Source organism: Morus notabilis, unplaced genomic scaffold, assembly GCF_000414095.1.
Source record: "Morus notabilis unplaced genomic scaffold, ASM41409v2 Scaffold1340, whole genome shotgun sequence".
Lineage (NCBI taxonomy): Eukaryota > Viridiplantae > Streptophyta > Magnoliopsida > Rosales > Moraceae > Morus > Morus notabilis.
In genome coordinates, this window is record NW_010362232.1 from 63,249 (window position 1) to 79,109 (window position 15,861).

The 15,861-nt window shown below is 33.1% G+C and overlaps 2 protein-coding genes across 2 annotated transcripts; one reads left to right on the top strand and one right to left on the bottom strand.

Moving 5' to 3' along the window:
- Nucleotides 1-88: 88 nt before the first annotated feature.
- On the bottom strand, nucleotides 89-1,100 carry LOC21394230 (glucuronoxylan 4-O-methyltransferase 1). The gene has a single exon (XM_010101464.2). The coding sequence runs from the start codon at nucleotides 1,022-1,024 to the stop codon at nucleotides 113-115; it is 912 nt and encodes a 303-aa protein (XP_010099766.1). The 5' UTR covers nucleotides 1,025-1,100; the 3' UTR covers nucleotides 89-112.
- A 9,939-nt stretch (nucleotides 1,101-11,039) lies between these two features.
- LOC21394233 lies at nucleotides 11,040-14,150 on the top strand. Its single transcript, XM_010101467.2, has 2 exons — nucleotides 11,040-11,181; nucleotides 12,542-14,150. Exon 2 carries the CDS (start codon nucleotides 12,791-12,793, stop codon nucleotides 13,976-13,978), a length of 1,188 nt encoding a protein of 395 aa, XP_010099769.1. The 5' UTR covers nucleotides 11,040-11,181; nucleotides 12,542-12,790; the 3' UTR covers nucleotides 13,979-14,150.
- Nucleotides 14,151-15,861: the final 1,711 nt, after the last annotated feature.

Consider the following 15,861-nt stretch of genomic DNA (forward strand, 5'->3'; position numbering starts at 1 on the left):
AAAAATGAAGCTTACAACAAGAACAATATGTAAACAAAACAGTATATATATAAAATATCACCCAAAAAAAATAATAATAATGATGATAATGAAAAAGAGAGTGTAATTAGAATTACTCTAATGTTGGGCAAAAAGGCCTCTGAGTGTCATCCCTGTGACTAGGAATCCGGAAGTGCCTCAACCTTCCCTCTTGTTCCCTCATATAACCCTCACAAAGAAAAGCCTTTGAGAATTTATCCTCCACAACCCTATTAACATCATGTACAAATACATCAGTCTCTGATCCTTCTTCTCTATTTCTGGCCATCATCCCAGCCGTAAATATAGCCGTCATTCTTCCTGGAGCCTCCTCATAGTACCCGGTTGGTGCATCAACCATGATCAAGTCCCATTTTGTCTCATACACTTCACTAGGCAAGCCCTTTAGGGCTAGCAGGCACATCGAGTACCTGGGGTCGCCGACGGCGGTGCACTCCGGTCCCTTCCCGACGTCCATCAGCCCCTCCGCCTCGTTGACCTTGCTTTCGTACCTCACGTGGTGCGTGTCGAGGGTGGGGAACCGCCGCCTTATTTGCTCGATCCAAGCCTCATCCTCCTCTAGAAACACCGTCCGCCCGCCGTGGTTGAGGGCGGCCCACATGAGGCTGTCGTGCCCGAGCCCGAACACGAGGAAGTTGCAAGGGGACCGCTTCTCGAGCACCCCCGCAGTGACCGAGATCTCTTTTAGGGTTTGTTGAGGGGTGATTGTGGAGGTTGTGTAGTGGATTAGGGTTTGGGCTAATGAGGGTGGGATTTTGGTGCATGCTGTCGTTTGAGGGCAATTATTGTCGTTTTCTTCTTTTGCTGATGATTCCTTGTTCGCTACTAGGGTTTTTCGTGATAATGTGTTGTCATTACTGCTCTGTTTGGAATAATCTGCTGATGACAAGTTTGTTCTTAACAAGAAGAGGACGATAAAAGCTAGCAACACTCCAAGAAGGAGAAGCTTCAGGCTGAAAATTTGATGGGTTTTAGTTGATCTCATGACGTACGATTTTCAAAAAATTTCCAGGAAAACCTCAAGAATGAAAATCTGGGTTTTGATCATGAGAGGATTTTGGTGAAGTTATAATAGCTTGGGAAATGAGCGACAGAGAATATGGATATATATATATATGAGGAGGTGTATGTATGCTTAAAAATGAAGGGATTGAATGCTTGATGAAGACATAAGAGCTGCTAAGGTTTTGGATGAAGCAAAGAGTTGGTTGGTAGATCTGCAAGTTCGGTGGAGTAGCTAATTTTATGTTTTGGTTTGGTTGTTTCATTTTCTCATCTTTCATTTGAATGCATGTTTTTGGAAAAGGTGGTATACTTTATAGTTCTCATATAGGCCCATAAGTTGTATTAGAGCGTTGGATTAATTAACTTTTAAACAATATGCTAGGTTAGTGTTCACGTTACAAATTTGAAACTGCGACGTAAAACTGCTTCTAATAATCAAGATCATAAAGTTAAAAACAATATCTATAAATAAGATAAAGTACAATTTCTATCCTAAGTTTTACCTAATTATAAATTTATATCTAATTAAATAAACAATAGTTTTATTTGACACTTCAGAAAAAAAAAAAAAATTTAATTGTTTTAACTCGTTAGTGATTCATTGGTCACTACAATGGGCTATGATTATGATGATGGCTATTTAGTTTAAAAAGTTTTCCAAGAAATAAGGAAAAGAGAAAAGCATAACTTTGAGTTGGCCAGAAGATGAAACTTTGGGGAGTTGTTTTGTACTTGAATGGTAGAGGGAGTAATAATTTAAGATTAGCTTTCCATTAGCATAATTATCTATTATTTTTTCAGCAAAAAAAAAAAATCTAGTACTTTCAAAGTTAAGGCTTCATTTGGTATGAAAGGTTCAAATGAGGGTAATTCTAGTTTTGATTGTAGAACCAAAACCATGATTCATAATTTTGGACCAAATCATGATTCTGAAACCAGAATAAGAATCAGCAGTTTGAACCACCAAAAAGCAAGGGGGATGGTTTTAGAATCATGGGTGATTCTGATTTAAAACATCACATCAGAGTTTAAACCTTGAATCATAACCATCCAAACCAAACACTGATTCTATGTGAGTCAAATCAAAACCACATTTTATTTTTTGTAAACAAACACTGATTTGAACTAGAATTATGGTTCCAAGTTCTAGAAGCCTTATACCAAATGTGCTCTAAGTCTAGCCCATTAAGAAGAATTTGAAATTGACTATTAGATTGTTTTGAAAAAGCATTGAATTGGAGCTTGACTCGGAAAGACATACCAATTATTACTATATATATAGCATATAGGTGTGCATTAGATTTGGGTGCCTTGGAAGAGAAAATAGTGGGCTTTTGTGTTTTAAGGTTTTAAAAGCAACTCAAGGTGATATTTGGAGCACGGGTTATCAGAGAAAATATTTATAGTATAGTCTGTGAGATTGTGAGCTTTATGTTATTGAGTTCGTCCTTCAGAAAAAAGATTAAAAGCTTTCTGGAGTAAGCGCATTGTCAGTCGAAAGGATTTCGCCATGCAATTTGAAGACAAGTTGTACTCGCTGGACAATGCCATTAAGGAGATTTGACACGGCAGCGGCAATATCAATGAGGGAGTTTTTGAGTGTATAAGTTCGATTGGTGTATGTAATTCCTTAAAACTTAGTGGATTGTTCACTGTTTAAGCGTGATCCCACAGATACAGGTGTGAGTACTAAACTGCGATACCAACCAGATGTGTTCTTTTCATTATGCATTATTTTCCTGCTTGGTTTTTACATTTTTGCATTAAAAAGACGCAATTAATCGTTAGTGTTTTATAAAGTGTTATAACACCCTCTAAAACACCTGCGTAAAAACAGATCTAACAATTATAAACTTGTCTCGTTATATCATCTCAATCATTTCACATGAACTAAAAGATCAAACCCCGTACGTGGTAAACATAAATGCAATACATAGTGCTGATCGGTTGATTAACAGTTACTTTTATTTGCTCAATCTACAACCGATCCACATTTTCATCGGTTTTAAAAAATGCCAACCAATTTAATTAACTGATTAATTTATTATACACACATTTTATATTGGGTTGGATCGGTTTAATCGTTTTTGTTGGAGATTTGCAAATTTGAATAACCATACTTCAATATATGGCCTTCAAAACTTGCAACATTACGCCACAATTTGATAAGTCTAAAAAAATAAACCATAAGTACTATATTTAGATTCTAAATGGACCAAACTTATCACTGAAGTAAATAAAGATGAAAGTGGAAATATATAAGGCCTCGTTCACTTCGCGGATTCGAGTTTTTAATTCGAGTTGAGATGTGACATTTTATGAGAACTTTTCACTGTAACAAAAAAAGTTAAATGTGACATTTTCTAAGAATTTTTTACTGTAGAAACTTAGAACTAAAAACTCGAATCAGTGAAACGAACGAGACCTTTCATAAAACAAACTAACTAAAGTTATACTTTAACTATGAATATAATTTAAATTAACTAGTGGGGAATAAGAGAGCTGTCAGGTGGACAAAATCTCATTATGGGAGGATCTCTCAAGTGGGAAAGATTGTTAGAGTATAGTTGAGATCAAGATGAGAAGGGAATAAGATAAAAGGTCTAGAGCAGTTTTATTTTTATGTGAAACTCAATTCTAATAGGACGGTCATTTTACTATTTAAAAAAATGTTTTGGGGTATTACTCAAAAATAATTATGCACTATAAATTATGTGGCATGTTCTTTTGTCCAAAAAAATTGAAAAAAAGACAACTCAAATTTCAATTTTATTCAAATTCACGTTCTTTTAAGTTTTAATTTTATTCAATTTTACTCAACTTTATTCAAGTTCTAACTTCAACTCAAGTTATAACTCAAATTATACTCCAAAAGAACAACTCCATAATTTTCTCCTAAATAGCACCATACTCACGTGACGAACTTAAGGAAATGATACGTGGCAAAATTCTACACATGACAGGTGTCCTAACACTTGTCATGAGATTTCATCTATACTCGATACATCGTCAATTGGGTGTCACTAAAGTTGCCGGATGTTCATCGCAGATGGGGGCATTAAGGAGTAGTCACCGCTCGTCCACCATTAGCACTCGGGGCTCTTTTACGGTAACTACTACGGACGGGACGGCAAGTGTACAATGTAAAAGTGTGCATTTGCAGCCATTACTTTCTCTCTAATCTACTACCCCTCCCATAACCCAAAAATCATGATTGTGTTTGGAGTTGTTTTCATTTTTATTTTTAACGTTTTTCGAGTTAGAAAAAATGAAAACATGAGAGAAACGACGTTTAGCACAATTAAAGATAAAAAATGAAAATGAAAACGATTTTTTGGTTTAGTATAAAATGAGAGAGAAATGAAAAATGACTTTTAGTCGTTTTTCATTTTTTGTTTCCGTTTTCTCCTCTCTCAAGTAGAGAAAGAGACATTAATGGATTTTTTATACTGAAAATAATTTCTTGAAAAAACTACCAAACGCATTTTCAAGAATAATTTATGTCTAAGATTGAAAACGTTTTCATTTCTATTTTCATACAAAAAATAAAATTAATTTGAAACGAGTTCCAAATGCACCTCATATTTATCATACATGCTTACCTGGATCACATAATACATGAAACCCCACTTTCTTGATCCTAGAGCCAAGTCTTTTAGGCTCGTTCATTTCACCGATTTGAGTTTAGAATTTGAGTTTTGTTACAGTAAAAAATTTTCATAAATAGTCACATCTAACTTTTTTACTATAATAAAAAACTCTCACACAAAGTGACATCTCAATTCAAATTAAAAATTCGAATCAGCGAACTAAACGGACCTTATTTTTTACACATAAATCTCCACATATTCCAAGATTTTCTATACGTAAACACTATTGTACTCACCCTATCATCTCCTACTCCTATTGTAATTTGCGTCCACGTAATTACATGTCTCCATTTCATCATTTAATTTCTTGTCCATGTACTTTTCTATATTTTATATTTCTGTTATGATTCTATTGCCAGTATTATACCGGATCTCATTTTATTTTCAATTATATAACTAGTAGGAAGTGTGGTCGCGACTCGCGACTGCCTACTCTAATTTTCTAATATCTAATTCTCTAATTAGTTAGAAGTGTCGTCATGACCGCGTACTCTAATTATTTAACTCACGAGAAGTGTTGATTTCGTTTAAAATTCGTTTTAAAATAATTTTATTTGTTATATGAAAATAAAAATAAAAACGTTTTTAATCTCAGACAGTAATTATTTTTAAAAATGCATTTAGTAATTTTATTAAGAGATTATTTTTAGTATAAAAAATTTATTAATGTATCTCTTTCTTTCTCTCTGCTCGTGAGTGAAGAAAACGAAAACAAAAAATAAAAAATAATTAAAAGTTATTTTTCATTTTTTTCTCATTTTACACTAAATTAAAAAATTATTTTTATTTTTATTTTTTATTTTTATTACGTCAAACGTCATTTTAAAAATATTTTTATTTTTATTTTTAAAAATATAAAAAATAAAAACTAGATCAATTCTAAATACAGCTACCGTTTTATTTATTTTTTATTTTTCTTTACAGGAAGTGTTGTTTTGATGCGACCGCCCGTTTTACTTGCTGCACTTTATAAGTGTCATTATATTTGCAACATTTCTTTTTTGACACGTGGCATACTTCCCACCTGATCCCACTTACATATATTTTCTAATCAGCTAATAGTTAATCATTTTTGCTTTGCATTTTAATTAATTATCATTTATATTAATCACTAAGAGTAGCCCCCAACAAAAAATAGTAATAATGTCGGGTGCACCAATTTTAATCATAACTTTTTATACCAACTCTGATTTGTCAAAAATTCAATAATTAATTAATAATAAAAGTTTATTAACAAGAAATATTAAGGTGCAAATTTATGAGTTTTTAATAGTTACGTTTTCATGATAGTTACTAATTAAATATAATAATTTGATGATCACGTGAGTGATAAGAATTTAATCTTATTAATCGTCGTAAATTTTGTAATATATATATATATATATAAAATAATGGTTACATGGAATACCAACTAGGTAGATAATGATTTACATGCATGTCAACTGAGTACATATGGTTTTAAGCAAACTCTACACCCTGTAAACCAATTAGCCACTAAAAATTCCATTATAATGACAATGTTTAAGTTAATATATGATTCTTATACAACAAAACGTCAAAGATTTATCGAAAACTAAAAGTCAAAACCACTGTTTTCGATTAAATTGATCAGGAGGATTCTGTTGTTTTATGAGACGATTTAATGTGTCAAGTTGGCACTTGAAGCTCACATTGAGTTGGTATTATAAGTATTATTTCAGTATTGATTGGTGTCATTGCGTTGTAGACCATGAATTAAAATTTTTTTTTTTTTTTGGAACGATTAGAATTGATTTTTTGCGACTACACTTTTTAGTTTGCGTTCAATACAATATTGCAATCTACAAAAATATTATGAAATTTCATAATTACAATTATTGCCCCCGATTCCAAGGGATGCATACCATGTTACCCGTGGTAATCCACTAGGCAACCTAACACAGTTAGTAGTCTATCAGGTTACCAATGGAAATCTGTTGTCCTACCCTAACGTAGTCAGCCATGTTACCTACAGTAGCTTGTCACGTTACCTTCATTATCTTGCCACTACACTATGACCGACAATAACGGTAACTTGCCGGAATACTTCATTAAACATAAAACAAACAGTTTAAAACATAATTAAGCTACTTAGACTTCTGTAGTAGTCTGCCAAGTTGCTCATAGCTAGTATTAAGAATTTATATTAAAAAGAAACATATAATTATAATCACAATACAAAGAAATATCTTCGCATAATTTAAGGATTTTGTATCAAAAAATTCGTAAGTTTACAAATTTAATGGAATTACAAAAGAACTCTTTGTTTTATCAAATCATGTAATCCCGGATTTCTAACCCCACGGTGACATACCAACAAAAGTCATCATTCAAACAAGAACCAATACTTATCAACAATTCTATGGACTAGAAAAATTACAACATAAGGCAACACTTTTTATGCCAGGAGTCTAGAGCCCTACATTGAGAAATAAAATTTATGGAGTTTCTTTGGTAGGTCAGTTATGTCCGTATTGTCAGTTTTTGATCGTTGGATCAGGTCAAAATCATATCATATTAAAAAGGTATGTAGAACATACAATTTTTGATACAAATCGGACGACTGAAAATAAAAAAACTACATGTAGTTCATTTTTCTGATCCTATCATAGAAGCTCCCTAAAAATTAAGAAGGACAAAATTACAATGCAAGGCAAAACAAGAAGCAAAGCTCAATCTTGTATGCATTATCATTAAGAAGGTGAACAAAGAGTCTTGCGAAAAGAGAGATTGGTTGGGAGATGATAAGAGGTAAGAAATTTTGTCAAAAATCTTTGAGGATCATATTTTTTTGCACAAACATATATATATATATTTTTAGGGAAAGGTGAATCAAGTGAATGTCTGATAATGATCGATAGACTCTTTTTATTTTTTGGTTGAATGTTCTCTAATATTTTCTTTTGTTAGGTTGCTCTATTGGTTTTTTTTTTTTTTTTTTAGTTTCTCTCATATATATATATATTTATTGAGAAAATAGAATTGCATTCACACTAAAAGGGAATTGCAAACACCAATAGCAATGCAAATGACCCTGCAATACACAAGATACGACCCTCAACTGAGACCAGTTCCTCCAATGAAATCGAATGATGCTGAAGGAGGAAGATGTACACTGAGACCCAATAACGAGAAAGTTCATTGGCACACTTGCAGTCGAGCTCACATAAGATTCTTTTTGAAAATACTTCTACGATCGATGGAAGCATCCAAATGATCAAGAGCCACAACTGTGTAGCATGAGGGCCAACTAACAGACTGCCAAGACACCGATTTGTTGACAAAGACAACTCGAAGTTTGGGGAAACCACCCCCGTTATTACAAACTGAAAATACAAAAACAACCGAATATATGGCGAAAACAAGACCACCCTTATTACATAAACACATGTACTATAAAAGAAAATAGAAAAGGAAACTCCGAATCTATGGGGAGCACCACTGGTTACGAGCCAACCACCGCAACCATCAAGACTAGAGAGGGCAAAAACACAGGGAATAAAGAGCACCATAGAAGAGAGAAAACGTGGCAGGAGAACACCACACACTAACGTCGCTAGTTGCCAACGTCGAGACATGCACCACCATAGGAGGCACACCACCAAGGGGACCAAAACCCCCAAGCCATTGAGACACCAATGGCACTATGTGCACCCCACCCACAAGAACAACCGCAACACCACTGCCACCACTGAGAAAAACTCCAACAACTCTCCCTATCCCTAATTCCGCCATGACGAGAGAGAAGAACCCCTAAGGAAATATGGATGCCGGAGCATCAAACTGCCGCACATAAACAGATGGAAGTCTGAAATCCACCCATTCCAACCCATCACAACTCAGTCCCATGGCCACAAAACTGATCCAAACACCCCGCAACTCTTCAAGGGAATCCAGATTTCCATCTCCAAGGTCCGAACTCCAGCAGCCAGCCAAAGGGCGGCGCCGAATTCTGACCAAAAGAAACCCAAGTTAACTAGCAAACCCTAGCCCAACCGCTTAGAGAGGAGAGAAAAGTATTAAAAAAATTATGGATCTTGTAATTTCTTTCTCTCATAAATTTGATATATGAGAAAAGGAGACAAATACCTCTTAAAATACAATAATCTAGATTTTTATCTCGTACTCTTAATTAATATCTTTTTTAATTAAATAATTATATTAGTTAAAAGAGTATTAATTACGAATAAAGGTAAAAATCAAGATTAATGAACTAAATTTTCTCTTGATTTTTATATAGAATGGTCAAAATTTTCAAAAAGAAAAAATTTTCTCTTGATTAATGCACTAACTATATTAGTTAAAGTAAAATTCAACTAGACCCTCACCATTTACTTCTTTAAAGAAGCAAATGGCAAGGGTATAGTTGAAAATTTGCTCTGATTGTTATTGTCGCTTGCTCGTCCCACAATAATAGAGGGATAACATCGGGAAGTGTGGCGGCAGCAGGAGCCATTGGAGGGAGGGGGCTATTGCCTAGTGGATAGGGTCCCAGTTTGGTTTTGGGCATTTTTGGGGATTTCTAATTTGGAGCTACGGTTTTGTTTAGGGGTATAATTGTAATTTTAAATATGCATCAAATTTACCAAATATTTACCAATGTACTTTATTTATTATGTAATGATTTATTTCTTAATTATCTAACAAATAACTAGTCTTCATTTCTTTCATTGGCGATTACTCATCAGATATAAAAATTTAACAATATAGTATAAAAAAATCAAATCTCATTATTTATCATGATTTTTTGTTAATTAAGAAATTTATTACAATCGTTAAATTAATATCTCACAGTTAAAATAACGATACTCATAAATTAATAAATATTAAAGTAATTATTAATATATATATAAATTGTGTGCCGCATATTTAAATATTTTTATGATGTTATTCAAAAAATATATTTTTATCATGTTTATATTCTTTAGAAAAAAATATTATCAACAGACGTTTTTTCACATCTTGTAGTGAAGACGACCAAGCAAAAAAGGGAAACAAATAAATCAAAATCTAAATTTGGGTTTCAAAAAAGACGAGAAACGAAAAAGAAAGAGAAAAAAATAAAAATAAAAATATCCAAAAAAGAAAGGGAAAAGTTCCTAAAAAACCAAAAATAAAGTAAAAATAAAAAATAAAAAATAAAAGAAAGTAAACCAATCAGCATCTGACATTTTTTTTTTCCTTCTTCAAGGATACTAATGAGAGCTAGACAATGAGTGAGGTGTAAAAAAAACATTCACTGACAGAACACCATTTCAAATTATTAATGTTTTATTAAATTATCATACGTTTATTAATCTTGATATGATTTTGGTATAGTATGATGTTTAATAAATAAACTTGTTCTTTTGATGGTGCATCTTTTCATATCTTTTTGCCGAATTTTATTTTTTAATTTATTTGCTGAAAATATAACTCAATAAGAAAATAATGGTCATGGTGGGTTGAGACAAAAGTAAAAAGGGTAATTACATAAATAAACTGCTTAGTTTTAATTTTCTCGTAATTGATCCTTTTGTTTTTAAAAATTAAATACGTCCTTTTAGTTTAAAAAACTTAAGTTGTCTCTTAGAACTTTATAAAAAAATAAAAAGACAAAATACCAGAAATTAGATTAATTTTTAAATGTTTTATAAAACAATTTATGAAAATTTTAAAGATTTTAAAAAGACATAAATTTCAGATTTTTCTGTGTTTGACTTGTTCAAAAACATTTGCAAAAATTATGTAAGGATATTTTGTCTTCCCACTCAAGTTTTTTTTTTTTTGAGGGACCACAATTTTTTTTTTTGGCACAAGATATAAAAACAAATTGAAACAATTTTTAAAATTTAAATCACTTATTTATAGTTGTAAAAATTACAGTGATAAATTGAATAAAACTTTAAACTAAAAAATACAGTTATACATACAATTAATCTTAAAGTTAAATGCCCAAACTTTTGTATTTTTTAGCCTCAAAAAAGAATTTTTTTGTTTTTTATTTTATTTTTATTATTAAATTTTTTTTTTTTTTTGGTAAAAGTATAACTCATAGACCTCTCCATGTTCGGAGAATCTTTGAGCCAAACACCCCACCACGCTCCTAAGGAAAGGGGCAAAAAAAAAAAAATAAAAAAAAAATAAAAAGGAGCCAAAGAGGTAAATTGACAAGAAACGCCGCCACGACATTGCCACATAGGCTCGGTATTAGTCCGAGCCAAGCTGTTTCAGTTTCCGAAGCTGTTGCCTCGGCGGACACAGCTGGAGACAGCCTGTCACCAACAAAGTTCCACTCACCTATTCCCCTAACTACGTTCTCTCTCCCTCTCTCTTTCTTCGCGCTCTCTCTCTCTCTCTCTCCGTTTCTCTTTCTCTCTCTCTCTGTGCTCTCTATCTCTCTCTGTCTGTGCTCGTTAGGGTTTCCTGATCTCCTCCTGCGATATTCGGATTGCCGGTCGGACCTCATCAGATCAAGATTATCGCCTCTGTAAGTACTCGGTTGATCTTCGTTTCTCTTGATTTGGTTCTGTTTTCACCGCCAATTTTTTCCATTTTGTGTTCTTTTTGTTAAAAGCTTTACTGTAATGCGTTTCCTTGAATTTTTTTGCGTTCAGATTGTCTTTTGATATGATTAATGTTGGTTTAATCTGTATTGTTTTAGATTTGTAGCATTGATTAGTGCAAAGTTTTGTAATTTTTGTTGGTGCAATGTAATTTCGAATGGACTGGATTTAGGAATCTTGTCGTAGAAATCAGAGAAAATTAGATTTATTGGCTCGAATGAGGTTATCGTTTATTTGTCTTTTTTTTTTTTAATCTGAGAAGTGGAATAAAATCTCATTGTTCACTAAGGAGAGAGATGTTGGTTGCATTCTATTTCACAATAACAGTTAGAAAAATTATAACTTTTTCTCCCAGTCCACTTTCTAGATATATTTTATATGCAGATCCAATTGGGTGTTTCAAAAATCATTTGGTGAAATTTATTTTTTAAAAATAATAACAAAAATGCAAATGTGGTGTTTGTTATGTGGAAAGTGATTAAAAATTACTATGCATGCGAGAGGAATTTGATATGCACATCAGTGTTGTGCAATGCCATTGAAGTTTGTTTAGTTGCTGTATATTCCCCCAGTCCCGTCTCTTGGCGAGCTAGCTTATTTGCTTCAAAACTTTAGCTTATTGTTGCCCCCATGTCAATCTGGGAAACGTATTATGCCTTTTTTTTGTGGTTTATTTTGTTGTATGGTGGAGAAATTTGAGAATAAGAAAATGGTGTTGGCGTATTTTCAGGCGTGGTATATTTTCTAAATTTTGTTCATAAGTCGGTCAGTTGTTAACTTCATTTTGTCCTGTTTCCTTTGGTCTCAGTTTCTTAGGCACGTAAAGTTTCCTCTTTGTAAGTATTCTTAAGTTCTGTGCTAATATTTTTTAGTTCAATTTGGTTTGCTTTTGAGCATGTTTATTGTAAATCATTGGTGAAGTTATGTTACTCGTTTCAAAATTTGACGGAATGTGGTTGTCCTGAACTCGTGATTACTCAACTTCTCTGTCTTCCTATTGAATGTTATGGAACTGTAACATTTTACTATTCTTTTTCAGGTTATATTTTCTGTTTTACTCTTTTATCTTAATGATTCTATGGAGGTTACATATGTTGGCTTTTTGTGTATTGCGAGCATCCTTTTCATAATGAAAAAGAAAAGTAGTTAGATTACTTCTGCTGTTGCAATACTGAACAACTGATGCGCTATAATCGTCCTCACCAAAATAACATGTCACACATAATGTGTTTGTTCACGTCCTTCTAATCATCAATTGCTTATGATGTTTCTAATCTGCATCAGGTGTTTGGATCACATAATCTAGCACAGCCAGAGTTAAATGATTGGTGCACATGGTTGCAGCCAGAACGTTACTGAAATGGAAGCCTGAGTGACGGATTATTAATCTGATTTCAATGAGCATCTTCCAGTATTATACTGAAGTCTTCCTCTGTAACTCTTGTTGATTCTGGCCAGGAAGCATTTTGGCTACAAGAGGACCTTTCGTATCCATGCTGGTAGAGAGCATGCGTGGAATCTGTGCTTCGGGTAATGCCCCTGACGAGATTTGCTGCCGACGCATTCGGTGTGTTGACAATATGTCTAGTTGCTCTCTTGATTCTTCTAGGTCTACTGTGCATCGCCTACTCATTTTACTTCCGCTCTCGTATTCGTAGTCAAGGCCTTGTTCTACTCAGTTACTTTAGTGGTCCTTGGATCATCAGGATCACTTTTATCTTGTTTGCAATCTGGTGGGGTTTTGGTGAAATCATCCGTATATCTTGGTTAAGAGGCGAGGGAAGGTTGTTGAACGGTAACTTGAAATGGCAGGAAACTGTCTGCAAATGCTACATTGTGTCGAACCTAGGATTTGCAGAACCTTGCCTCTTCCTAACTCTGGTATTTCTATTGCGTGCGCCCTTACAGAAGATGGAATCAGGAATTCTTAGTCGAACATGGAATGGGAAAACAGCAGCCTGCATTTTTCTCTATTGCCTCCCACTCTTTGTTCTTCAGCTGTTTCTTATCTTAATTGGACCCCAGTTGAGCAAGAATGAGAGTTTACATAAAATGCAGCATTACTTTACAAGTACAGCGAAAAAGACTAATGATATTGCTCTCTGCACTTACCCTTTAATGAGCACCATCCTTCATGGAATTTTTGCCACTTTCCTAACTTTCTACTTGTTTTGGCTGGGAAGGCGGATTTTGAAATTGGTCATCAATAAGGGTCTGCAGAAGAGAGTTTACACATTGATAATATCGGTTTCGAGTTTCTTTCCGTTGAGAGTTCTCTTACTTGGTTTCTCTGTTTTATCTGAACCAGAGCATTTGCAGTTTGAAGCTCTTTCTTTCTCGGCTTTTCTTGCTCTTCTATGTTGTGCTGGGGTGTGTATATGCATGCTTGTTTACTGCCCAGTGGCGGATTCTTTAGCCCTGGGGAGTTTACATGATTTGGAGGCTAGGAGAATAATTAGTGATGATCAAAATGACACAATTTCCCTTATTGCTAACCAAAGCCATCTTGAAGAAAGTGCTGCAATTAGTCCTGGGAGGAATTCCGATACATCCACAAAGCGGGGATCGATTTCTTTTCGAACTTTGGAGAAGGAAGGCTCTTCAAGGGGGAACTTTGTGGAATTGAGCCTCTTCTCTCCCAGTCGGGATGCGACTCCCCCGGGATCACCTCCGCTCCTCGGCTGGCCTATGCGATCTCCTGCACCATTTCATGGAACATAAGAAGCTTGCAAGAAGAAACTGAGTAACGCGTGGTGAATATCAATTTTGTGTTAAAGAAAAAACTGATTGTAAAGGGTTTTAGCTTCAATAAGTATTCTTATTCTTGGTTTGTTTTTCTAATTTTAGATAATGATGGTTTTGCTTGATGGTATTTGTGATCTTTTTATTATTATTATTATTATCTACTTTTACTACTTTAGTACCACAACATCAATTATTCATGAGCAAAAAGAACAAGAATCAATTGTTTAAACGTATGAAATAAATGGGCTTTAAAAAAAAATCTATTATTCGTGGGGAAAATGCAGGGAATAGCATTTTTTACACATCTTTTGATTTGAAATTCGCACGTTAACCCTTTTCCTTTTTTCCAATTTTGCCCTCCTTTGTTTTTCCCTTTTGTTTTCCTGTTTGGCTTCTTCTCTCCACCCGTTCGTGAGGCTCTGCTCCGCTTTCTCTCTCTACAATAGTTACAATAACCGTTATGATAATCATTATGTAATTATAATAATTATAATTATGATCTGTAAAGCTATGAGTTTATGACTCTTTTGTAAGAATGATGATGATTATGATGAAGTATTTATGATGCAACGGAATGGGATAGTCACGACAAAGCCTCCTTGACAAGAGGGGAAAACCCCCAAAATTGAAGAGGAAAATACTATGGCAAATGAAATATTAGATAAATAATGATAAACAAATAACATAATTAAAGTTAAGTTGATAAACTAAGGCAAACAATAACGCACTTAAAAATAATGACTAATATAGCTAAATCCTCCTACATCAATTTATATGGTAATAAAATAATATAATAGTGAGTATGTAATAATAACAAGTACTATAATGAATAGGAGAGTTAGGTACTAAGAAACCTTAGGCATCTGGCTAAAATATAAAAAAATTGTTAAAATAATAATTATTTATTGCTTAATTTATTAAACACTATTATATTGTTTGATTATATATTTTGATTTTATGCCCCTTTTCACCCACCATTAAAGGTGTATTATTTATTCAAGTACTATATTTTAACTTTCATTAACATGGTTGATAATGAGGATTGTTATGTCCTTTTGTGTTTGATTTTTGATCTTCTTATAATAGACTTATTTGTTTATGTCATTTTTCAATTTGAGTTGTAGCAATATCCTATTTGTCTTATTAGTTTGGTACCCATCTCAAAAGAAAATAAAAAGATGTAGCATGGTATTCACTCAGGCCAGCTTGTTGACTTGAGGATACATGATTCATGCGTATCATGTCTCCATAGAAAGTTGAACTTTTTGTTACTTTTAAGGATTTAAAAAAAAAAAGTGTATTCATAAAAATGCTGTAGTAAAATATAGTAAGATACAACTCTATACCATCAAATTACATAATATATTCAATTTAAAAAATGTAACAATTTAACATAATTTAATAGAGTTCTAACAACTCAAAATTTCTCAGTAGGAGATTTTATTATTATTATTATTATTTAACACTATCACCTAATTTCCGTTTTTAATTGAAATTGAGAAAACTCATTCAGTTAGCGAAATATCCCCATTTTTTTAACATTTCAGAGAGGCAGAAAGAGAAATCTCCTCAAACCAAATGTGATTAGAATATTTCTAGACAATGAATTTTGGAGCAACTTCATATCCATCTCACATAACAAGACATTTTTATGGGATGATCATTAAATTATTGGATTTTAGAACAATATTATTAGACCCATTCACTGATAAAAGATGAATCCCATAATAAGATATACAAATAGTATCATACCTTTCATTAGTAGTAGATTAAAGTGTTTAGTATTAGTGGTGCCTTAAATATTTTTCTTGTTAGATATTTTTCTGGAGGTTAGATAAGTGTTTTTTTTTTAATTATAA

What these genes read in the sequence shown, in the direction of transcription:
- LOC21394230 (XM_010101464.2), bottom strand. Translation starts at nt 1,024, where the DNA reads ATGAGATCAACTAAAACCCATCAAATTTTCAGCCTGAAGCTTCTCCTT.
- LOC21394233 (XM_010101467.2), top strand. Translation starts at nt 12,791, where the DNA reads ATGCCCCTGACGAGATTTGCTGCCGACGCATTCGGTGTGTTGACAATA.